The sequence below is a fragment of the Paramisgurnus dabryanus genome, chromosome 6 (genome assembly GCF_030506205.2).
Source record: "Paramisgurnus dabryanus chromosome 6, PD_genome_1.1, whole genome shotgun sequence".
Classification (NCBI taxonomy): Eukaryota; Metazoa; Chordata; class Actinopteri; order Cypriniformes; family Cobitidae; genus Paramisgurnus; species Paramisgurnus dabryanus.
Genome location: NC_133342.1, coordinates 28,374,460 through 28,400,970, shown reverse-complemented (window position 1 = coordinate 28,400,970; position 26,511 = coordinate 28,374,460). Strand labels below are relative to the sequence as shown.

The following is a 26,511-nucleotide window of genomic DNA, read 5'->3' as shown; positions in this document are numbered from 1 at the left end:
GTACATCCCCAAAGTAAACGATGACGCGAGTTATCGTCTCCAATGTAGATCTCTTTTCTTGGACTACAACAAACACACGGATTGTAGGCAACAGTTTACTTCCTGGGATTGGTGATGTAGAAAAGACCGACATTATCATTATTCCTCTAGCTTCGGACTTACAGCATATAAATAAACTCCTGTTAGCATTGCATTAGGAATGAATCTTTCAAACATGATAAGGAGCATCACATTTCCGGCTGACGTCAGAGGTATTCAGACCAATCATAACCTACAGATTAGCTGGCCCATCAGGCACACAGAGCTTTTCAAATCGATGAGTTTTGTACAAAATCATTGTGTTTCAGGAAGAGAGTTTATCTGGAGCTACAAAAATGTACCAGGACTCAAAATTAACTTTTCAATTTGGAAGCACTGGTGCTCCCAACTTTGAAGAGTTAGGAGCACCAGCAAAAATGTAGGCGCACTCATCCCAAAATTATGAAGCACCACAACTACAATGGATAAGTTAATAGATTTATTTTATTAAAAATTAAACACCACAACTTGGCTTTACACATCCTATTAAGGATTTTAAATTTGGTCTTTTTTGCAGCATAGATTCCTAAAATAATACCCAAATGCTGTTTAAATAGTATAGCCGCAATAACAATTTAACAAGTACAGGTAACATGATTAAGATTACAAAAGAAAATCTAGTAAACACGTAAAACACTGATTAATTGTAACATTACAAAAGTGACCTTAATATAGAAGGCTAATATATATTTGTATTGATAACTGCATTACCAGGATGCTATTACTACTAAATAGGCAATGTTTTTAAAAGTACAACAAAAACACAACATTAGCATTGTCGAGTTCCACCTCAACATGGAATACAAGGATGTTTGTCGGATGACCCTCAAGCAGGATGCGCACATACACTATCAAACACTCTTTCACAGGTCGGTGTCTCCATCAATAATGAACACATTTGTCACAACACTTCTCGTGTTTTTGGCACTTTCGCCATGTTTAAGAAAGGTCTCGCGGTTAAAATGTGTGGATTCTGCCACCAACGGCGTTTTATCTGCAACCTCTGTTTCACTGGATTTACAGTAAACACAGTAACATCGAGCCAAGGTTTCAGTGGTGAACTTGCATTTAAATCCGAACCGCAGTTATGAATTAATACAGTAGTAACATTGGCTGTAGTCGGCTCGTTCTTATCATGCTCGCGGTTCATTTTTTTTCACATTTTCGCACTTTGCGTACCAATGTAGCACGGCAACAAGGAATGATTGACATTCATATTAGCCAATCTGCGGTCTTCATTAAAAGAACTTAATGGTGAAATTTGGTTATGTAACTTTGGAGAAAACACTGAACCTGGAACAGCACACAGGCATACACGATCTAAATCAAGTCACACCACAACAAAATGGGCAGTCGCAAAAATGCTCCCAAATATATTTTAAGGTCGCACAGATTAAATTTCGGTCGCATATGCAACCAAAACAGTCGCAATTTCGAGCCCTGTGTACGGTATGTTTTTGAACCATACACCACGCAAACACATTGTATTATACCAAATACACAAAATAATGTTTTTTTTTAAGCAATGAAATAGGTGCACTTTAAATTGGCAACAAAAAGCTGAAACGTGGAAAAAAACAAGCAACTACTGTTAAAACAGATGAATAATCAGATGGCAAAGATTCAGCCTTTCATCACCTCTAGAAAAATCAAAGATGATCTAAAATGATCTGTAAGTACTGTGACTGTCAGAAGACGTCTGATTGAAGCTTAGCTGTTTTCAAGAAGCCCCGGTATAGCAGTATTGATGAAAAAAAGAATGTGCAGAATCATATCAACTGGACCAAAGAAAAATGGCGTAAAATTTTGTGGCCTGATGAGAGTAAAATTGTTCTTTTGGGGTCTAGTGGTTATCAACAGAACGTCAGGCGACCCCCGGGTACTGAATTCAAGCAACAGTACAGTGTAAAGACAGTTAAACATGGTCTTGCAAAAGTGGTGTTTTTCATACTACCGTATTGGGCCTATTTATCGTATACAAGGGAATATGGATCAGTTTAAATACATCAGAATACTTGAGAGATTATGTTACCCTTTGCAGAAGAGGAAATGCCTCTAAAATGTGTGTTTCGACAAGAAGCAACCAAGAGAGCTTTCACACAACCAGGAGAGCAAAATCTTGATTCCAAAAAAAAGTATTGAGGTTATGGAGTGGCCAGCTCAATCACCTGATCTCTACCCTATTGAAAACTTCAGGGGTGACATTAAAAATTCAGTTTCTGAAGCAAAACTAAAAATTGAATAAAAGCTGAAATATCTTTTTCTAGGTGGCAGAAGTTGGTTGACTTTTGACACCGATGTGCAGCAGTTATCGACAACAATGGTTATGCAACTAAATATTATTAATTCGGTAGTTTAAAGTAAAGTTAAATCTTAAGAAATTTCTTCAGTTTTAAGTGCCTACAGTGAAAAATGTTTGCACTGCTATTTTTTTAAACAGCTTAATATTTGTTTCTCTTCACCTTCCGTTAAAACAACAAGACAGACTTGATAATTTTGTTAATGCTTTGAATATGTAATGTTTTCAATACATTTGAAATAAGGATATACACACATTTTTGCACGTTATTCACTTTTATAAGTACACTGCTGTTTTTTGAACACAACTGTATTTATTTTTATTAGTATGTGCGTCAACAGGGAAATCTAGGGGCTGAATTTTGTGTCAAAATTATTTAATCAAACATACAGTATTTGAGAGCAAAAAAATTAAATTGTTGTAAAAAATAGAAAATCACATATAAAAAAAGTTATCTTAAAATTATCTTAATTACAAAATACAGTAATTGTTAACCAAATTCTTTGCAATACGAGTTTTTATTTGAGTAGTTTCATCGCATGTCCCTACATTTTGCTCTCTGCTAAGCTGTTTTTGTTTGCGGATCAAAAATCTTTGCTTTTGAGTCAAAACGTTTTGGATGCAAGTTACAAGCGTCTCAGTGGGCGGGATCAACCTAGGTGAATGAAAGACCCGTTTCATATGTTTGATTAAATCATTTTGACACAAAATTCAGCTCATAGAAATCAAAAGAAACAAAACTAGCACAAAAGTCAAATCTTATTGTTTGTGACAGATATCTGCTAGATAGACTTCCCTATTTCTTATCTCGTGCCTTTCCTCATAGATGGACAAAAGGACATAGAGGAGGAGCTCACTACAGGTCTTGAACTTGTGGATTCCTGCATCCGGTCTCTTCAGGAATCCGGTATTCTGGATTCACAGGAATTCACCGCGGGCGAAAGTAAGGACAATCTTTTAAAAGCTTTAGCGTATATACTATGTTTATTGTTGACTCTTGACGCAGAATGTTAAATGCTCCCTCATTTGCAAATAAGATTTCACAGACAATTGAGAACAAATGAATCCTTGTTTCAGGAGTCTTGATCTAACGCTAAAATGATTGACTGTAATCATTGTGAGTGTTTTTACTCAGAATTGAATGTGTAACAGTCCATAATATGAGCTTGCAGGTGCTCCTCCATTCTTTTAGCTGAAGAGTTGGCCCACACCGGCTTTGTTTGTCCTCACATTCATGAGCAAACACTACCTGCCTAATCATGTATGTTTAATGCTTGAACCTGGGTTATGTCTTAACCCAATTTTTGTCTGTTTTAGTTTTAAGGTTCAAATAATGTTCATTAAACGTAATCATGTGCATATTTGTAATGCTTAAATATCCAGACTTACTTTACTGCATATGAAGTGATTTGTAGCGAATGATTCCAATAGGAGTTCAGAAACGTCACGTAGCTTTTGTTATTTTGCTTTCTTCTTAACACTAAAAAGAAGTTGAGGTACAGGGTAACCTAATCTTAAAACATCCAAATGAACAAAAGTAACTGCATGTTTACTTTTCACATACGTACACAAGAACATAGCAAAATCACCAGTGGTGTAGTTTTAAACTACAACATTACATTTAACAGTACACGCACAGCAGATCCTTGCAAATTGGTCACGGTTTTATTATAGTAATTAACATGGTTGGTCACAGACTCACAACTTATGTAAGGTTTCATTAACTATTATGTACTTATATGCAAATATGCTGAAATGATTGTTCCCTTTCAATACGGTTCACTTCGCATTGCGTCAGTTTGCTGACGCTATGGGGGAAACTCCTGTTTACTCCGTGATTGAAGCCTATTGGTTAACGTCTGTAGAAAATACAGACCAATGACGTTTGAGCCCGCGCGGGGGCGTGGCACACGTCCCTATATAAGCCGGTGAAATACGTCAAGAGCTCATTACTTTTCTCCTTCAGCGCGAACCTTCTCGCTGCTCCGAAGAAGAAGCCCTTACTCGCCGTCGATCCAAGCACTGCAGCGGACTACAACACACCAGCGTGTTCCCCTGCCGCTTTCCGGTGAGCCTAAAAGAGAGTATCTAAAAGAGCAGAAGCGCGTTGAGATAATGTCGCTTCGGCATTGCGGCTCCTGCCGAGCCCCTTTGCCTGTGGAGGATTTCCACAAGGAGTGCGTCATCTGTCTGGGTCCTGCCCACGCCGAGGCCGTACTCGCCGAGGCGGGCTGCGCCCACTGCGAGCTCCTTCCTATCGCGGTGCTGCGCTCCCGCCTCGAGATCTTTAAACGGAAGGCTTCCCGTGCTCTCCCGCCTAAACAGCAGCGGAGCCGTGAAGCTGGAAGACGCCCTGAGACCGAGTCCACGCCGGCTCATCCCCCGCGTGCTCTGTCTCCCCGCCGTCACCCTGTCACCTTCGCCCATGAAGACCTGCGCCCCCTGCCGAGTGCTAGCGGCATGGTTTCCTTTGGGTCCGGTGACAACTTGGAAGTGATGTCATCCTCTGAGGAGTTAGAGGATTGGGCGGCTTCGGATGACGACGCCCACGCAGCCGCCGCTGATGAACCTACCGAGTCGCGTCCTCACGACTCTGAGCTCATCCGCATCTTGACGCAAGCTACGGCGGAGCTCAACATCAAGTGGTCGCCGCCGTCAGAGCCTCAACTCAGCCGGTTGGACGAGTGGTTTCTGCAGCCCGGGCGCCGTCAATCGTCCCGCCAACGGCCGGCGCCGTTTTTCCCTGAGGTTCACCAGGAGCTCACCAAATCTTGGCGTGCTCCCCACTCCACCCGAGCTCAGAGCGCCGTCTCCCACGTCCTCTCCGTAGTGGACGGCGCCGACGAACACGGCTACTCCAAGATGCCGCCGCTCGAGGAAACTGTCGCCGCCCATCTCTGCCCGTCTTCAGCCGGCGGATGGAGGGCGAAGTTGAACCATCCATCAAAGCCCTGTCGCCTGACATCGACCCTGGCGTCAAAATCTTACGCCGCTGACGGCCACGCTGCATCCGCTCTCCATACGATGGCGGTGCTGCAGGTATACCAGGCAAAGCTCCTCCGTGACATGGACGAGACAGGTCCGGACCCGTCGACCTTTCAGAACCTGCGCAGCGCGACTGATCTGGCCCTTCGCGCCACTAAAGTCGCCACTCAGGCTGTAGGAAGAGCCATGGCCAGCCTGGTTGTTCTGGAGAGACATCTGTGGCTGAACTTGACGGAGATAAAGGACACGGATCGGGTTGCCCTTCTTGACTCGCCCGTGTCACCGTCGGGGCTCTTCGGCTCCGCTGTGGAGGGGTTCACCCAGCGCTTCACTGAGGCACAGAAATCGTCGCAGGCTATGCGGCATTTTCTACCTAAACGATCTGCCTCAGCGTCTGAGACCGGCCGCCCAAAACCGCCGCCAGCTCAACGCCCTAAGCCAGCACCAGCTCAGCCCCAGCAGAGAGCTGAACCGGAGGTCAAGCGCCAGCGTCCTGCACGACCGGCTGGCCCGCCTCGACGCCGCGGTCCCCGTCCTCGGATTACGCTGGACCCGACGCCGGCGCCGCCTCCCTGAAGAGAGTCTGAGGAGGAAAAGAGGCTCTGGTCCCGCTTCGGCCGGCCCGCCCTCGAAAGTTCTGCGTGTTTCAGTCCCCTCGGGCGCTGGACACACCCTCGCTGTAACAGCGAAACACAAATTTTTACCTTTTCACAAAAAGAGCAAATTTCCTCCTCTGTACACACAAACACACACACACGGCTTAACGTCCATAAGCATATCGACGCTCGCCGTCAAATTTCACGTTTGGCAATCCACCCCCGGTATGCCGGGCTGGATTCTAAACGTAATCCAACACGGTTATTCACTCCAATTCGCCCGGAGACCACCCCGGTTTCGCGGCGTTCTCTACACCACTGTCCCAGACGATCGTATGCAGATCCTCAGGGAAGAGGTGCGTTCTTTATTACTAAAAGACGCGATAGAGACGGTCCCGGCGGATCAAAGCGAATCAGGCTTTTACAGTCGTTATTTTCTCGTTCCAAAGAAAGACGGCGGCCTCAGACCGATATTGGATCTACGCGTTTTGAATCGCGCTCTTGCCAAACGGCCGTTCAAAATGCTTACAGCCAGACGAATCATGGCGTTAATTCGACCGGGCGATTGGTTCATATCAGTGGATCTGAAAGACGCTTACTTTCACATTCCGATAGCGCCACGTCACAGGCCGTTCCTAAGATTCGCGCTCGACGGGACAGCATACCAGTACAAAGTTCTGCCCTTCGGATTATCTCTGGCACCACGCACATTTACCAAATGTGCGGATGCGGCTCTCGCCCCTCTCAGACAGAGCGGCATCCGCATATTGAATTACCTCGACGATTGGCTTATTCTAGCACAGTCAGAGAGGGAAATTACTGCGCACAAGACCGTTGTACTCCAGCATTTGGAGAATTTGGGGTTCAAAATCAACCTCCAGAAGAGTTTGCTCACCCCCACGCAGCGAATCGCGTTCTTAGGCACGACGCTCGACTCATTAAAGATGCGGGCATGGCTTACACAGGAACGCGCGCTCACGGTCAGACGCGAGGCGGCATCGTTCAAAGCGGGTTCACATCTCCCTCTCAAACGATTCCAAAAAATGTTGGGTCTGATGGCAGCAGCATCCCCACTAATACCGTTGGGAATGCTGTTCATGAGGCCGCTTCAGTTTTGGTTGAAAGCGAAAGTTCCGCCCCGTGCTTGGTTGTCGGGCCGCTTATTAATCAAAATCACGTACAGCTGCGTGAAAGCGCTTTCGATATGGACATCCCCTCACCTTTTCCTCTCGGGCACGGAGCTCGGCTCCGTGAGCAGGAGGAAAGTGGTGACTACGGATGCGTCTGCGACGGGTTGGGGCGCTCACTGCGACGGCGAGCTCGCCTTCGGTGCGTGGAACAACCAGTTGTCTCAGCTACATATCAACCACCTCGAGATGTGGGCGGTTATCTTGGCGCTACGACACTTTCGACCGAAACTCCAACATCAACACGTTCTAGTGCGGTCGGACAGTATGACGGTGGTTTCGTTCATAAACCACCAAGGAGGGCTGAGATCTCGCTCCCTATCCAGGCTGGCGAAACGGCTTTTATTATGGGCTCACGCGAACGTACGTTCGTTAAAAGCGACTCACGTACCGGGTGTAGACAATACGGGTGCAGACATTCTCTCGCGCAACGGTCCGCCGCCGGGAGAATGGAGACTGCATCCTCAGACGGTCGAGAGAATATGGACCGTCTTCGGCCGGGCGGAGATCGATCTGTTTGCATCAGACGAGAACGCGCATTGCCCGATCTTCTTCTCGAGACATCACGATGCCCTGTCGCAAGCATGGCCGGCGTGTCTTCTGTATGCTTTTCCTCCGGTGGCCCTGTTACCACAGGTCCTTCAGAGGATAAGAGAGACGAAATGCGCGATAATTCTGGTCGCCCCGTTTTGGCACAATCAACCATGGCTCCCCGACCTATGGCAGCTGAAAACATCAGCACCATGGCCAGTACCGCTGAGGAAAGACCTCCTATCTCAGGCGAGAGGGACGATATGGCATCCACAGCCGGAGCTATGGAATCTACACGTTTGGTCTCTGAACGGCAACCATCACGCCTTTCAGGACGAGTGTTAAATACTCTAACTGAAGCTAGGGCCCCATCTACCAGGCGCCTTTACGCTCAAAAGTGGTCTATTTTTTCTGATTGGTGCACGACGAAAGACTTAAACCCAAACACCTGTGAAGTGGAGCATATTCTCTCCTTTCTGCAGGAAATGCTGGACAGCGGTCGCGCGCCCTCGACGCTTAAAGTGTATGTGGCGGCGATAACGGCGAATCACGCCCTTATCGCCGGTCGCACCGTGGGAAAACATGATCTCATCATTAAATTCCTCAGAGGCGCTCGCAGACTAAACCCACCGCGACCTAACACGGTCCCGTCTTGGGATCTGTCCACGGTCCTGAAAGCGCTGCGCGGTCCCCCTTTCGAGCCCCTCGAACAGGCTGACCTGCGCGCTCTCTCGTTTAAAACCGCTCTCCTCCTGGCGTTGGCATCGGTTAAACGAGTGGGCGATTTACACGCGTTTTCAATTGACCCGTCGTGTCTGGAATTCGGTCCTAACGATAGCAAAGTGATCCTTAGACCGAGAGCGGGATACATTCCTAAAGTTTTGACCACGCCATTTAGAGTTCAGGTGGTTTCACTTCTCGCCCTTCCGACGGCGGACGGCGAACAAACCCCGAACACGCTCTGCCCCGTCAGAGCGTTAAGAATATACACGGACCGTTCTGCCTCATACCGCAAGTCAGATCAGCTGTTCGTAAGCTTCGCGCAACATTCCTTAGGTATGCCGCTCACTAAACAGAGGCTATCTAAATGGATCGTCGAAGCCATTGCTTTGGCTTACGCCTCCCTGAATGAACATTGTCCAGTTGGTTTAAAAGCTCACTCCACGAGGGGTATGGCTTCATCTTGGGCTTGGTCTACGGGGATTTCTATCGTTGACATTTGTAACGCGGCCGGCTGGTCCTCGCCGTCTACGTTTGTCAGATTTTATAGCCTGGATGTCCCTGCCTTACAAGCACAGGTCTTATCGGCTTAATGATTCACGCGACTGCGTTTCTGTATGCTTTCACGGTGCGTTGCTAGCTCACCGTCATGGCTACCTATTAATAATTCACGCACAGCTCGCGGCGCGCTCAGGGAACCCGCCGTCTCGTGCTCTATTGTATATGCATCATGGTGCGTTTAGAAACTTCACTGTATGCGTATTACTGTCTCATATATGGTGCTTACACTTGCGCTCGCTAGAGCTATGTATATGCTGGGTTAGGGCCACATGCAGTGTCTCTCCGGTAAGGGCACCTCAGTCCGTTGTGTATGCACGGCGGGATGGGATTACGTTCCCCCATAGCGTCAGCAAACTGACGCAATGCGAAGTGAACCGTATTGAAAGGGAACGCTTAGGTTACTCACGTAACCCCGGTTCCCTGAAATAACGGGAACGAAGCATTGCGTCGCTGGCCGTGCTACAAACGTCTACGCAGCGAGTGTTATTCGGCTGCGCGCTTCAGTCGAATAATAATGAGCTCTTGACGTATTTCACCGGCTTATATAGGGACGTGTGCCACGCCCCCGCGCGGGCTCAAACGTCATTGGTCTGTATTTTCTACAGACGTTAACCAATAGGCTTCAATCACGGAGTAAACAGGAGTTTCCCCCATAGCGTCAGCAAACTGACGCAATGCTTCGTTCCCGTTATTTCAGGGAACCGGGGTTACGTGAGTAACCTAAGCGTTTACATACATACATGTTGTTACATTATACTCACATTTAATGTATCTGCATTTACAGTAATTACACTCTTGACCCTAAACCTTAACCCACCGCTAACCCAAAACCCACTTTGAACTACATGCATGAATAATAACTGCAATGTATTTAAATGCTTTTTATCTCTTGCAAGTTCATAATAGAAGACCCTTAATATAAAGTGGGGCCATTTGTATTAAAACCATGGTTAATTTGTAAGAAACTGTTTAACACATCGCATTAGTTCAGACCCTTAGTGGTTTTAATGAACCATCTTACTAAACAGATACAGTACCTGGCTGTTGTATGTGTTTACTCGACTCTGTTGTCAGGTGGTCAGGTATAAATATAGAAAACTCTGATCAAATATTTATTGGCTCTGATCTGAAATGCAGGTCATGTAGTGTGGAGATAAAACCCCACTTCGCAAACAGATAAGTGACCGCCAGCCACCTGGACATAGATTGTACACCGCACAGGCACTCTATATGACAGCAAATGGACTTTTAAGATGCCCGAGATGCTTGGGTTGAGACTGGAGAAGGACCATAAGTCTGATTATACATTTATGAACACTCGGGTCTTACTGTAAATGTGCCTGTTTGAATCTGATAGTGGGTAAAGTGGTCACTGTAGTAAACCACAGCCATTTTCAATAACCACACTTGGGTTGTTTCTGATATTACTGGGTCATCTGAAATAACCCAGTTATCATTTTCAGTTGCTTTAGTAACTCTTTAGTACTATACAGGCATGGGATTATAAACTGCAAACCTTTATTGCATTCCTCTATCTGTTATTGTTTCTTAACACAAAACCAGGTGAAAATATAATTGAAGTTTGCTAAAATCAGATTAAATCTTGCCACGATTAGACATTTCGTATTGTTTTTTTCACCTTACAGCATGTTGAGGCTTGTAAACATACTTCATTGCTCAGTTAGTACAACCACTTGAAACTGGCATCTCTTTAGAAGATGCAACATTTATCTCTACTGTCAGACACCAGAGGAAATGTGTTCGTGCGGGAATGAGCTATGCTTTAAAGCAAACTAAACACCATCACGTTTGACTTAGCAGGCCGTCAGAGATGAAACGGCATCTAAATGTCTCTCTTCATGCATACAGCTGATATGTTTCCATACGGTGCAGTTTGAGGACAATAGTGCTGCCGTGTGAGGAAGAGAAATCTTGATTTCTGTTCGCGCTGACTTCATTTTTCTGAATGTGGGCTCAATGAAAGTCTTCCAGCAGTTATTAACTATGCATGTCTATTCTGACCATTTACTCACTGTGAGGCTTGAAATAATGAGCGGTTAAAAGGCAAGTTAAACAGAGGAGAGACTGGAGGATAGTAACAGCATGAGAGATGACACGGTAAAGCAATTAACCATTGTCATGAAGGCTGATGGGAATCACATCCCTAATAAAGAGAAATGTTTAAACCGGCCTAGCTGCTTTGCTAGTCTTACTGAAAGTGGTTCGAACTAGTGGAACGAGCTGACAACTGCTATAAAACTGAAAGACCGGATAGGACCAGCAAGCTTGCTTAAACTGATTTTCACCAGGAATGGATAAAGAGTTAAATACCAGTGCTTGCAAGACATCAAAAAGCAGTGTTAAAGGTTTACTAGTGGATCTTGGGCTTTAAATCCCTCTGACATGGCTTGTTTTCAGTCAACTGCACACATAAACTGTAGATGCATGCATGAAGAGTAATTGCAATGTATTATGCAAATGTGATAATACATTTTAAAAAGCTGAACAGTCTTCCGATAAAAAATCAAACCTTTATCTATAATTTTTAAATGTAAGGCTGAAATGATCCTCCAAGCAAAATTCAAATGCAGTCTGTATGTAAAACAATAATATCAATGTAGCGCTGCTTTGCAAACGCAATTAGGTTTGCAAATTGTTTCCATTTGCTCACGTGCAGTTTCATTTTTGTCCCTTCACAGGACCAGGCATACTCTCTCAGAGTGCTCTGCAGCTTAATAATCAAGAGGGCACTTTTCCGTATCCAGTCAGTTACCATAGCAACCAGACCCTGGCCCTTGGCGACCTGTCCGCCTCCCAGCCTCCTCGAGGTGTTCAGGTGGGAGGAGTCTTACATAGCTACAACCAGGTAGGGGTTCATCTACTTGTATTAATGCTGACATTGACCCTTGTGTTAAGGGCCATTCACACTTTAGCGTTAGCGATAACTATATTAGCGTTCACACCACCGTGTGATAACGATAATGTTAACGTCATATTAGTTTGCTTAGTGCGGCGCAGTATTCAAATCTTTTACCTTTACTGATGGATACCTATTGTTTTCCAGATATCCATTTTCTTTAAAGGTCCAGTGTGTAGATTTTAGCTGCATCTAATGCACCCCCCCCCCTTTCAAAGCACATAGAGAAGCTACGGGAGGCGTCACAGGACAAACATGTCACTGTCTGAGACAACATAGTGATGCACTTTGTAGAGCAGTTTGTCCATTTAGGGATACTATAGAAACATGATGGAACAAAATGGCGACTTTTATGTAAGGGGACCCGTGGTTTATGTAGATAAAACGTCTCGTTCTAAGGTAATAAAAACAATATAGTTCATGTTGTCAGGTCTTTAAACACCACTGAAAACATAGTTATATTATATTATATTGCATTGCTGTTAAAAGATCCTTTTAAAATGTACACACTGCACCTTTAAACCATCTTTTTTTCGGCACTTTTGATTCAAATAGATTTGATTGGCTGTCGATGGTGTATTGTTCATCAGCTGGAAAAAAATTATCCAAAACTGATTCTCAACTATATCGTTCCTTGTGTCTTTATTTATTTATTGATATGATAATTAATAATATTTTATATTACAATTATAGTTATCATCTATAGTGTGAATGGCCCATTAAACATGTGAATTGATTTTATAAGGAGACCCTTCGTCCCTTTAAAATATAATTTCAGTCACCATCACTTAGCTCATAGCTCCTAGTCGATTAAACTTCTAGCTCTTTACATGTCACTTACCTCCAGGTGACGTCTAATCGTGTTGCCCAGCTGGCTGCCAGAGAGACAGCCTCCCGGGCCCATTCTCGAGACTCCTTTGACCAGAGTCATGGCAGTGCAATCCGCATGCCTGACGATCAACCAACAGCCCCTATAAACTATTCCTGCTTCACTCTACCAGCGCAGCGAGTGAGCTCTCCCTTTTCCATGCAGGCTTTGGGCTCCCCTTCCAAACTGCAGAGGCTGGGCTCGGCCTCCGACATGCCCAGCTACGCCACTCTGGCGCGGGTCTCTTCGCCCAAGCAGTCTCCGAGCCGGCTGGCCAAGTCCTACAGCACCAGCTCGCCCATCAACATGGCAGCAGGAGGGTCGTCCTCTTCGCCTTTGCACATGGCCGGGGGACCGGGCAACACCTCCGGCTCATCTCCGTTACACCAGCTAAGCGCTGCGGTGGGAAGCTACGCCACTCTGTCTCCCACCAAGCGCATGCTTCACTCCGCTGATCAGTACAAGATCTCTCACGATCTGTATGCCAACGCCACACTCCAGAGGCCTGGCAGTCTGGCAGGTCAGTATGCTTCGCAGGAAATAATGTCTCCGTTTTGCTGCGTCACAATTAGCACACAAAAGCGATCAGGCTGGTAATTTTTCACACTTAGCAATTGTTTGATATCATCGGACAGATGGATCAGGAAAATATTTGACACTATTGTTGTAATTAAAAGTGCTTTCCAAGTATATTTACACTCAAACTCAGAAAGTCCAACACAGTTTGTGACAAAACATAAATAATTTATGTTTATTTGCTGAAATAGTTTCATGTGTTTAATCATATTTCTAAAGGTTAAAACTGACAAAACAATTGGCATGACCTTCAAAACACAGTTAAATTTTTACATACAGCATTACAAACAATTAAAATAAATTAATCTGTATAATGGGGATTTTTTAAACGGCATTTATGCACCCTTTTTTAAAGTTTGTTAACAAAATGTGCATGCCAGGGTCACTTTAAGGAAGTAAGATGGGTTTGTAAAGAAATGATCGTGGGTTATGAGTTCTCTCGATGCTTTTTAAACTTCTAAGTACATACAAATCTTAGCCAAATTTATTTGTTTGTCTTTATTTTAATGTAATACTCAATATCTGTCAGCGAAAGAAATATGAGTTAAAAGTTACACTGCAAATAATGATTTTCAAGTATTTTTGTCTTGTTTTCAGTAAAAATATCTAAAAATTCCTTAAAAAAAGGCATTTTCTTAATGAGCAAAACGACCCAAGAAAATAAGTCTAGTTTTTAGACCAAAAATATCAAATTTAAGTGATTTTGTGCATAAAACAAGCAAAAAAAATCTGCCAATGTGGTAAGCAAATTTTTCTTGAAATTTTCTTGAATTTAGTGTTTAAAGGGGCTGTCCGTAAGTTGAGAAATTTCTAACCGTTACTGACACCAGTGGCCGTTATAGAAACTGCAGCCAGTCTCATGCTCGTACTCGGTGGGCACACTCGTACGAGCATGACCACAACAACCAGAGTTGCCATAGCAACCACAGACAGCTCATTGAGATTCACCAGCATGTTTACAAATGTAAGAAAAGTTACAGTACTGTAAGGTTATTGTTTGACAGACCATATTTTAGCAGTGCTAAAATTTTGTTGCAGTGCTACTTTATTTTCAACAGAAGTCTACTTCTAAATGTTTTGTAACACGACACTGTAAAACACACTCCCGACACTCACAATCTTAATGCACTCGTGCTCTGAATAAAGATAATTCATATAAGAAAGTAACTTTTGAAACGGTCCTTTGCTACATGCTATCGTTAGCATTACACCACAAAATAAATGCTATCATTAGCATTACACCACAAAAACAATAACATAATATATTACAGATGCCCTGTAACTATGTCTTACCTTTGCAGTAAAAAGGAAACCTGCTCAAGGTCTGTTTTCATACCCAGCGCTGACCGGAGCTCCCTCCAAGAATCAAATGCCAATCCAATGTTTAATCTTGTCTTTTCCCCGACGCCGGTCACGCACTATTTTGGCCGCACTAGATAAGGATTTTTTTTTAACTTACGAGGAGTTTCCATAAGTGTCTGGATTGTGCTGGAAGTTGCTTGCTTCTTTCCGTCTACAGAGTCCATTTGAAACATGCTAGCGATTGCCGCTGTTTACTAATGACTGCCGTACGCGTCTATATGGACCGCCCAGGAAGACGAGCACGCGCATGACGTCACATTTTGAATTTCGCGCCAATTCGGACCCGACTCCTTCAAACAGAAAAGAGCCTACAGGCTGATAGAGACAACCGTGGAGGACACTCAAGGTGTCATTTTTTCTATTACATTATGGTTGCCTTATAAATATACAAATGAAAACTCTATCTTAAAGATTTTTTTAAGTAATAACTTACATTCAGCCCCTTTAAGAAAAATTTTCAAGATTTTTTTTTGGTTACCCCATTGGCAGATTTTTTTTGCTTGTTTTATGCACAAAATCACTTAAATTGTATATTGTTGGTCTAAAAACTAGACTCATTTTCTTGGGTCGTTTTGCTCATCAAGGAAAAGCGTCTTAATTTAAGAATTTTTAGATATTTTTACTGAAAACAAGAAAAAATACTAAGATTTTTTTTCTTGAAAATCATTTTTTGCAGTGTAGTAAAGGCTAGTTTAGATTGTAGGAAAGTGTTTTCATAGTAGCTGCTGCGTTTATTAACATGCCGTATCCATGCGCACATGCAGCGTTGTCAAGGTAACACTGGTCTGTCAGTCACTTCGACAAGGGAGATCCAAAAGTACACATGAGACCATCCATGTGTTCGACATCGCATACTGTGACAGTAGGTACTGAATTAGATTAAGTACCTACACTCTTAGAAAGGATGTGTTAATTTTTTACACATCTTTGTGCTTTAAGCTTTTCACACATTATGTGTAATTTTAGCACATTATGTGTTAAAATTAATGACTTTAAAACAAGCAATTTAACCACAAAGGACAGCTGTTTAAAGCTCACGTAACACACGTTTCTGCATTTCTGATGTTAATCTGGAGTACCTATAGAGTAGTATGACATCCTTTATATCTCCGAAGAGTCTTTAGTTTAATCAGATTTATAAAAGAAAGATTAGCTTTACCGAATCTTTCTGATAACGTACGAAAAAATGAAGAAGGAGGAGTTACTTCCGCAGGAGGAGCGAGTACGAGTCACGCAACACTATACAACTCTTATAACTTATGGTTCACTACATGTTCGTGTCATTTATATAATATGCACGTGCCTATTTCCAACATAAGACAAAAGTCTTACTTACCGCATGCAACTCATGACCCGGTTGGGAAAATCCAGCACATCAAACACACACGCAAAACTCCGCTGCTACCCCGGACAATAAACTATATCCATTGTTTTCATAAGGCTGACTTTCTTTCTCTACATCCAAAAACACACTTCTTCATTCGTGCCATTGTTGAGTTTTGAAATTAAACGCGTGATAAGATGTTTGCAAGCTCTAGCGTCTCCCGCTGATTGACGGGTGGGCGGGGTATTCCAGGGGAGAGGTGCCCATATAAAAAAGTGATACGTATAGAAAACCCCTGAAACGTCAGTTGGACCTGTAATCGAAAAAAACTTTCCAAAACTTGTACGAACCCTGGCAAAGTGCATTCGGCACAGAAATACTCTGTAACATGTCCAACTGCTTTTTTGACACTTTGCATACATTTAGCATGAGGAAACAACTCTATAACTGTGTTAATAAGTCAGAATGCTTGAAATACCATTGAACCCCCCCCCCCCCCTTTATGTATGTATTTGCGTTTGAATAGAGCCACGTTACCGTTTTTGGACATTTTTAAATATAACAACGTCTCTCCTTCTTCTTCGTCATTGGATAACTTCTCCCCCGGGTCGGAAGTAGTAGGTCATTCAGGTACTTTTTTGCCTACTGTTTTCAAAACTATGAATTTGGACGTAGCGCATAAATCCCCTATGGCCTTAAGCAGCTCATTTCAAGGGCTGTGCCTTTCGAAGGGAGTAGAGCATAGAGATGCTCACTTCTGTTTGGAATGGCACACATTCAACCCTGTTTATAGCTTTGACTTTCTGCCTTATTTAGGATCCAGAGGTTCATACAGCAGTCAGCACAGTCACCTGGGCTCTGAGCTTAGACCCCTGCAGTCTCCTGAACACCACATCGACCCCATTTACGAGGACAGAGTCTACCAGAAGGCTCCTTTGAGGAACTTCAACCAAGGCCAAAGTAAGACACTAGTTAGCAGGTTTAAAAACTATTTGAATAAAACCTATACTATGGAAGTTTAATGAGAGTTCAGTATAGGTGTGTTTATGAAATCCAAGGCTTTTTTCTCTTATTTTGTTCAAAAACATAATGTATTCCCAAGTGCCTAATTAAAAGCAGCAAGCAGCCAGACATCACTTTAATTGTATCAGATATTGTCACGCTTTTGCTATTAAGATTTTATTCCTGTTATTCTCTGTTCAGCTGAATATGCTGTTGTATATCATTACAACAATTTAATGGTTAAAACGTCATTAAAAAAGGTTTTATGGCAGATCTACACAAAATGACTACGTTTTCAAAAAAAATCCATATCTGTATAATCTTTGTAAAAACAATTCTGCACTTAGATCAACACTTTTTCAGTATAATGTGCTTCTGCGTTTCTACCTAACAATCTTAAATAAAATTTCTATAAACTAAAGGTAATTTACTCACGCTTATTTTCCAACCCCATTTGACTTTTCTTTACCATTGAATGCAATAGTAAAAGTGGTCTGTCAAAATGACAAAAGCACCATAAGAGTAGTAGTAGTAGTAGTAGTAGTAGTAGTATAGTGGGTAGAAGCTAAACTCTGCAGTGTTTCGGTCCTCCAGGGTAAGATTTGTGGAACCCTGCTGTATGTTAAGGTATAGTTAACATACTTGCACTTTTGGATCCAGTAGTCCCTTTGCTAAAAATGAGAAGGAGTGTTGAAAGGATGTAGAGGACAAAGACATAAGGGTGCATGAATAAGTATTTTATCAAGGGAGTCCCGTTTTTTTTTTAGAAGTACAATTCACTTTATATATCCTTAAAATAGAGCCTTCAAATTTTCCTTCAAGCTCTCCATTGGGGCTTTCTTGTGTGTAAATGTGAGAGAAATGTCAGCATCGTAGCTCGTTGTGTTTGCATTCATTGTATGCCAAGGTGTAAACATTCAGCAAAATGTCTAAACTGGAAAAAGCATAATTCAGGGTTGGAATGACATGAGAGTATATACTGTAGACGATGGCATTTTTTGGTGCACCGTTCCTAAAGCTTTGCAACGAAACATTAGCATCTGACTGCCGTTTAACATGTTTAAAGCTTTGCTCTGAGCTCCAGTCAGCTGGAAAGCTCAACAGTCAGGATACACAGCACTCCGTGTTGGTTTCTGGGTAGCTATTCAAATCTGAACAAAAGCTGGCAAAACATAAAAAAACACTTTCCATTGACACTCAGACAAGCAAATAAAACATCTACTGAAGACCTATCATTACGGTCAGGCTGTTAACATTATTTTATGGCTTAATGTGCTTCTTGTCCTGTTTTGCTCCTCCTCTCCTCCCTATCCTTTCATTTTAATGTAAAACCTCTTCTTACATTGGGTAATGTTTAACACCTTTTGCTGCACCTAAAGACCAAATGAACCAGTTTTGTGAGCAGGTCGTGAACTTTCTACTCTGTCCCTACTCTCCTGCCGTAGCCCCCTCCTCTCCTGGTGTTGACCCCATACCCTTGCAGCGCACAGGAAGCCAAAACGCCACAGGAACCTTCCCCCGTGCTGGATACGCCACCGGTCCCGGTGCCTCCACCGCAGACTATGCCAACCCCTACCGCACTCTCCAGTTCTGCCCCTCCACAGACTCGCCCTACAGTAAATCAGGGCCTGCTTTGCCTCCGGAGCCCACGCTGGTCAGGTCACCATCTGTAGACAGCATCCAGAAGGATCCCAGGTGAGTCTTTCCACTGGCTACTGCATCTTGAGAAAAGTGCACATGGAAATCCATCCCAGCTAGTGGGAATAAGAGGCACATTCCATATATGGTACAATCTGGTGTCTTACATGCATTATACGTTTTTTAAAGTACAAATAAGTGAGCTGTAACAGGCCATACTATCCAATGAAATGCATCATAATATGCATTCCTTCTGTATATTTCTGAGCTACTAATTTAAACCCCTTAGGTGTACTTTTTGAAAGGGTACTGCCCCAGTGACAGCTAGGGACCATTGGCTGACAGGTTTTTTTTTCATATAATATTTATTTAATCCTCCTAAGGTTGAATATCAATACTTTCTGAAAGCACCCCCTTTCATTGATTTGAATTATTTAAAAAGGGATTTTTTTTAAAAGATTCACACTATATTTTGTACTGTGTTTGTGGAATGTGCCCATATCTGTACTGACTGCCAGATAGTCACACTGTATGAATAACAAATCAAATAGAGCTTCACATGCACAGGTTGTCAATGAAGGCACCGTATAGCATGACTCAGATTTAACATGACCTCACGTCCTGTGTATACTTATTACTCACCAAGCTCTATGAGCCATTTCTCATAATAGTAAACATTCTTCAGGAATGATCCCGCATGGTTTTACATCGAGGTACATGTAGTCAGTTCCACCTTTTCCACTCTATCTTTAAATATTAAGCATATTTTTGGCTTTATCGTGTGACATTTATTTGATGTGCTGAGAGGCCATTGACACTCATCTCTTTAATGTTAACTGAAGTAGGACTTTTCCTTTGTTTTTCTTTTTTTTGTTTTTTTTGGTTTGCTTGCCGATTTTATCTTTTGGTTGATTTCTTGTCATCCCTTTTGTTTATCCCTCACTCTTTTGTTTCTCTCTCATGTCTTTCACTGCTAGTGGTTATGGTGGAGGTGGTATGAAGTGTGATGCATTGCAAACAAATGCACAGAAAATGTCCAACTGTATGAAAACATTGTCTTTTCTCTTTGGTTCACTTACTTATGTTTGTTATATTAAAGGGTGGGTCTGGCAACCATACCGGCCAATTTCTGTAGCCATAAACTTATCAACAAATTAAAAAATAAATATTATATAGAAAACTGATAAAAAAAGGGTGTATATTTACAAGGTACCTTTAAGGTAGATTCTGGATTCAGATTCATTACCTTTAAATGTGAGCTGATTCATTTGAATGGTTTGATGAATTTAGAGGATTCTGTTTTTACTCAACATGTTGTTGTATTTCAGTACTCTTGTTAACTGGTCCTGCCCACAAACCAACTACTACTATCTCCAAAGGCCAGTTCTGCCTTAACAAACAACAACTATAGCATCAACAAAGACCACAATCCAAGTATTGTTGGGTTTTTGTGTAGTAAGTGTGAAAATTACAGTTGTTACCCAACATTATAAATCCGATAGCCAGCTATAAAATGTTTAAATGTTGAGGCAGCGTGATAAATTACCCAGAAAGTAGTTACATAGCACAACAAAAGATATACTGAAATTATGAACTATGTGAGACCCCTCTTTAATAAAAACCAGTAAGAAATCAAGTTTGTAGTGCATGTTAAGAGTCAAATGCAAGTGTGTAATATGTTCATGCAGCAACAGTAAAAGACAGTAAAACATAAATACGTATTTTTTTTTTAAATGTGACATCGCTTTGTGCTAGACACCTACCCTTTCTCTTTCTCTGCCTGTCTCCTGATAGGTACGACCCTGAATTCCTTGTCTGGAATCAAAATCAAGCCGAGCAAAGAATGACAAAGTAATCCAACATTTATTTATTTCTACTCCTCATTTACAAAAGCACTTTTCTCCTCTCTACTCAACATCATATAAGGGCAGCATGACTCAATTAGATTTGCTTTATTACTGTGTTAAGATAAGCTTTACTTTTTTATTAGAGAATGCTGTAAGGGTAGCGCAGGGTGAGACGCTACAAATTTGCAGTTTTTTTGTATGGATTTCCTTCTAACATTTTCACGGTGTGCTTCAATATGTAAGTGCAAGGCCTTCATTCATCCACAGTGAGTTTAATGTGTGGTTAAAGCCAAAGTTATTTTAAATTGGTCAGAGAATGGAGTAATTGAAATAGACGTTCAGACTGCATATGTGACAGGAGTTTGTCCATTGCTGCAAAGCATCACATTGTGCGTGTGTGTGTGTGTTTCTCCTGTTGTGTTGTTATTCATTGTTTTGTTATCATTTTATGTTAAAGCATGTTTATTTTACCTTTTTTACCTTTATTTAACATTATTGTCTTAAGTTGTGTAACCTTTTCAATGCAAGCAACAACAGTGGTTGTGTCATTGTGTACCACATCTAATTATGAAATAATACATTGAGAACATACCATGTTTGGTTGAAAAAACAACACATATTTTTGGAGTGTTGAAGGGACACACCACTTTTTTTGAAAGTATACTCATTTTCCAACTCCCCTAGATTTAAACATTTGATTCTTATCGTTTTGGAATCCATTCAGCTGATCTCAGGGTCTGGCGGTAGCACTTTTAGCATAGCTTAGCATAATCCATTGAATCTGATTAGACCATTAGCATCACGCTCAAAAATAACCATTTTTCCTATTTAAAACTTGACTCTTCTGTAGTAACATCGTGTACTAAGACCGACAGGAACCATATCAGCGATTTTATTTGCCGATATGGCTAGGAACTATACTCTCATTCTGCCGTAATAATCAAGGACTAACATGGCTGGAGGAGGGGAAATAATATTACACAGTCCCCGAAAATAGACCCTGCTATTGAAAGATAAGACTAAGGGGACTATTTTCTGCTGCTGCGTAATATCATTGCATCTTAGTACATGATGAAATAACAGAAGAGTCAAGTTTTAAGTAGGAAAAATACGAAACTCTTTGGTTATTTTTGAGCACGATGCTAATGGTCTAATCAGATTCAATGGATTGTGCTAAGCTATGCTAAAAGTGCTAGCGCCAGACCCAGAGATCATCTGAATGGATTCCAAAACAGTAAAAAACAAATAATTAACTCTAGGGGAGCTGGAAAATAAGAATATTTTCAAAAAAAGTGCAGTGTCTTTTTAAAGGTCTCAAATCAGTTAAGGGCTTTAGTTAAAATAATATAAAAAAAAGAAAAAAAATTTTAAGACGTGACATTTTGTCAGAAAATGGTTACAGTTGTAAAATATATATATAAATATGTATACATTTGCATTTTACATTAACCCAATGATTAATGTAACATAATTTACCAGAGACGTACTATTTATTTATTATTTCCCCCTTTTATCAAGGTGTTGCAGATACATTAATGTTTTCCAAAGTTCTCTGATTCACCAATTACTTATGTTTCATTATTAGAGTAATTCATGATTCTCCTGTAGAGCTCAGGTGGTAGAGCATTGCATTAGCAGCGCAAAAGGTCATGGGTTTGAACCCAGCGAACACACATACTGATAAAAATGTATAGCTTGTAATGCACTGTAAGTTGCTTTGTTAAAGCGTCTGCCAAATGCATAAAAATGTAAAAAAAATACTGCTAGATGCAATGTTGATCCTGATCTGTTCTCTCCGGGTGGATGTAAGGATATGAATTGGTCACTGAGTGAGACAGGGACGTATTTGGACATCTATCTCTCTCTCTCTCTCTCTGCTGACAGTGCAAGCTTCCTCTTTGGACCATTCATGCATTTGTGTGCTGAATCAACACTGCCGCTGGTCAGTGTTTCCTAAAGAGGGGTTAAGCACAGGTGACACGTTCACATCTCTGCTGGCTGCACAACTTATATTTATCTGATCTTTAGCAGCTTTTAGAGTCCCAACGTTTTCCTACAACTGTCAAAACAGTACAAGTTTATACTGCTGTAAGATGAGACATGTCAAAAATAGCTACCTGTATGTTCCATCTCAAAATGTAAAGGTTGAAATAGTTAAATCAACGTGTCATCTCCATTTGTATTAGTTATTTTGTTGGTCTTACAATAAGAGATAAATAAATGTTATCCTGACACAATTAATTTTGAGATTAGGATCATCACACGTTGTTCTTCATGGATCTTTGACACAACATTACTTAGTTATAGGGATAGTTCACCTAAAAATTCTGTCATCATTTTCTCATCCTCACGTTTCATTTCTTTTTTTTTCTTTTTATCTGATGAGCACAAAAGAAGATATTTTGATAAATGATGGTAAGCACACAGCTGATTGTACACATTGACTTCCATACTAGGAAATACGATTGAATTCAAAGGGTACCGTCAACTGTGTGCTTACCATCATTTATTAAAATATTGTCTTCATAATTTTTACAATACTTCCATAACATTTGTTTTCCTACTATGGAAGTCAATGGTTACAATCAGCAGTGTGCTTACCATAATTTATCAAAATAGAACAACATGAGGACGAGAAAATGATGGCAGAATGCTCATGTTTGGTTGAACTATCCCTTTAATATTAAAGATATCAAGATTATATTTTCAAAGAATGTTAGGTACAGTAGGATGGTTTAAAAAAATCACTTAAGCTGGGTTTTCACAGACTGGGTCACAACTGGTCCATATGATGTAACCTGGTGTAAACCCATCCAAGTCAAACCCATTCTTTAATCTGATTGGTTGATAAAGAAACTTCTCTTTGAGATAGCCGGACAGCCTATAATCTGTCACTTTAAAAATAAATACTTGTCAGTATACAGTGTAACAAGTCATTCTGAATAAGCCGACATTACGTGTCAACACTACTTTTGTCAGAGCCGTTGCACTGGAGTAGTTTAAAATTTCATTGTGTCTGAGCCGTCTTTGATTGAGCTGTCATATGTTATTTCAGTGCCTGTTTTCCAGTTTGCAAGACAAAAGCAAGTAGCACAATAGAATGGCAGGGAGTGATGTTTCGGTGCTGAGCGCGTGAAACTTATTCGCCGCTCCGATCGTGTTTGAATAGGAAAGCCAGGAAGCAAGCCGGTCGGATACTGGTGCTCTACATTCATTAAAGTGTTTGTTTTAGCGGTTTGCACGCTTCGGCGGCTAAGCTACAAACTAGAGCTTCAGCGATTACATGGACTGGTGACTGGTCTTATTTACTCTGTTCAGCTTGTGTAAGTTGTCTATTCATCTGCCCGTAGTGCCAGAAGCTAGTTGTACAGCATGCAAACCACCCCGCAGTGTGCCAGTTATGCTGGCGCTGCCCACACTTGAAACATGTGGCATTTAGCAGTGCCATTTCTTCTGTCTTTAAAGATGACATGAAAAACGAATTGTTCTTGCAGTGTTTGATGTGCATTGTAGTTCAATGAAGAACTGGGATTAAAAATGTATTGAAGAAAGCAAAGCTTTATTATTATCAAAAAGCTATAAGAAATATTATATTTTTCATAAGATTCGGTGTGAATTTTGTCTGTGTGGTTTGTCACTAATAGGACATTTTGTGCTTTTGTACAATAGATCTGATTTCCTTGCTTTCTTTGAAGCACATACTGTACTGTATGGTGCTTTGTGAACATTGTCCAATCATAATCATGGCTGGATTGCTAAATTTGGGAAATTCACACTCAAGTTCATGCTGTCATTACAGGTCACCTAATATGGCACACTTTCAAGATGTAATATTGGTTAATATTAGTATTAGTAATAGTAGGTGTACCCAGAATGTGCCTGTGAACCCATTTTTGATGTGCAGGTAAAAGTACTGTTTTGTGTGTGTGCGTCTCTTTAAATTTAAATGAGCTGCTGCATCCCTCCCTGTTTATTGTCATCCATAGGGAAAATATACAACATTTTTAGTAAGACCTTACTTCATTTTTCATAATGAACGTGCAGTAATGAATCAGAAGAAATACCATGGTATTTGAACGGTTGTGGGTGGGGCTTGCGCAAAGTGACATCAGTTTGTTCAGAAAACGCCAACATCTTGTGCCATGAGACTGTTGAGGTTTTAAAAAAAACAATGGGCAGATTTTTAGCATTACAGGGTAGTTGTGCACACACACAGGCGACACAATCCCATGGTCGAACAACATACAAAAGTGAATTTTTTCTCATATTAGGTGACCTTTAGTGCAAAACCTGGCAAATAATAAAGAAGCTTTGAAATCACATATTTCTGCTTTTACTCTAAAATATAGACTTTCGAGTCTTTTTGAAGCCATTTTGTGCAGGATCATTTGGTGTGTGTCACATCCAGACTGTATTAGATTTACTACACTGCATCTTTTTCAAACTATCAATCCATTAGCTCCATTTCTAATAATCATGCTCGGTGAGGCATCCTGAATGCATAATTTATGATGCTCTCATTTGGCTGTTTTTTACACCACACGTCATTCAGTGGTCCATGAGGGGCTTATCCACTTTCTCTTTCAGCCCCATGGGTTATTCAGACTGATATTTCTGAAACATTCAGAGGGGTTTTGTGGTGTTAATGTTTCTGCCGTGTGGATGATAGATAGATTCACCTGACTGAACCAAAACAAAGCCCTAACAAAGACCTGCCACAAATAGGGTAGTTTGTCTATATCCAGTGAGTTTCCAAATGTTATATTTTTTCTGCTTTTTCAGGCTGCTAGTCTGTCAACTCTGTTACAGTATGAATCCATGGGCAATAAGACTCCCTCTATCTCTCTTTCTTTATAAATGTTTGTTTATAACCAACCTTAACTTCTTTTTCCTGTAAGTTATAGAACTCAAAGCCTCCTTGTAATGTAAATATCAACTGTTATTGACACCAAGCCCAGAAAACGGCAGGTTCTGGAATGTAACTAGTTATGACGTGGTAATACATTTATTTAAACACTGCCTCCAGTTAACATCTACTTCCTTAGCCCCGCCCACTGGTTCACGCAAATCGGATAGCGTCCAAGCAACAAACATGTCGTTAAAGACTGCAAAATATTGTGCGATGCCTGGTCGCTGCATAACCTTTCCTCGGAATCTGATATTAGGAATGCATGGTTGATGTTTGTTTTTAAAGAAGTTCCAGCTCACTTGTGTAAAACAATGAGCCACAGGTTGACGCTGGATTTGCGGAGAGACTGCGATAAAAAAAGCAATGCTGTTCCATCCTTATTGGATCTGGACAGAATTGCGCGCAAATCTTATGTGAGTAAAACACTTAAGTACTACATGTCACCATTGCTTTGATAGAGATCGTTTTTTATGTCCTGATTGTGTGTAACATCCGTGTCTAACCACAAACTTGGTGATAAGGACTTACCAGGCTGTCACACGCTGTAGCATCCTAGGTATTTTTGTGTCTGTGTTCAAGCCAGGTGCACAGTCAAGCAATTTAGATTCAGATGCGTGCTTACAGTGTTGTTTTACGGTAAATTTTAGCCCCGTCGCGTTTGAAGATTTGTTGTTTGCTACTTACCTATACGCATCCCTACTAGCAAAACAATGATTTTACCACAGTAACCATTGTGTACTGTAACTATAGTTTTTGAAAACCATGCGGTAACCATGGTTTTACTACATTAACCATGCTTATTTTTGTTTTAACTGTAGTGAAACCATGGTTCATTTTTGTAAGGGATTGTCATTTATGTATATAATGTCTTGTGCATAGATCCTCTTGCGGCTCGAACATATATGGGTTAATCCCTCGGCTGGCATTTTTCCACATCAGAAGTTTTTTGAAGCTTCTTTTTTTCAGAAGCATCTTTGGCAGCGATTTTTGTGTGAGCATACCAGTGAACACCCCTGACCACTCGGTGAGTTTCACGACTTTGTAAATTAAAGTTTAATGCATTTTAGGAAGGATTGTTCTTGTGCACCTATAAAGCCATTATAGAGGTGGG

The 26,511-nt window shown here is 41.5% G+C and overlaps 1 protein-coding gene across 5 annotated transcripts in view; it reads left to right on the top strand.

Moving 5' to 3' along the window:
* The window catches only part of ctnnd2b (catenin (cadherin-associated protein), delta 2b), a 116,910-nt gene that overhangs the window by 52,650 nt on the left and 37,749 nt on the right, over positions 1-26,511 (top strand). For 3 of the 5 annotated variants that reach the window (XM_065276461.1, XM_065276460.1, XM_065276465.1), the window contains 6 exons: positions 3,204-3,320; positions 11,657-11,823; positions 12,722-13,262; positions 16,821-16,964; positions 18,452-18,701; positions 20,439-20,495. In XM_065276461.1, the coding sequence (XP_065132533.1) occupies positions 3,204-3,320; positions 11,657-11,823; positions 12,722-13,262; positions 16,821-16,964; positions 18,452-18,701; positions 20,439-20,495 (1,276 nt within the window). The remainder of the gene's footprint in view (positions 1-3,203; positions 3,321-11,656; positions 11,824-12,721; positions 13,263-16,820; positions 16,965-18,451; positions 18,702-20,438; positions 20,496-26,511) is intronic. The other 2 variants (XM_065276463.1, XM_065276462.1) reach the window with 1 other exon arrangement.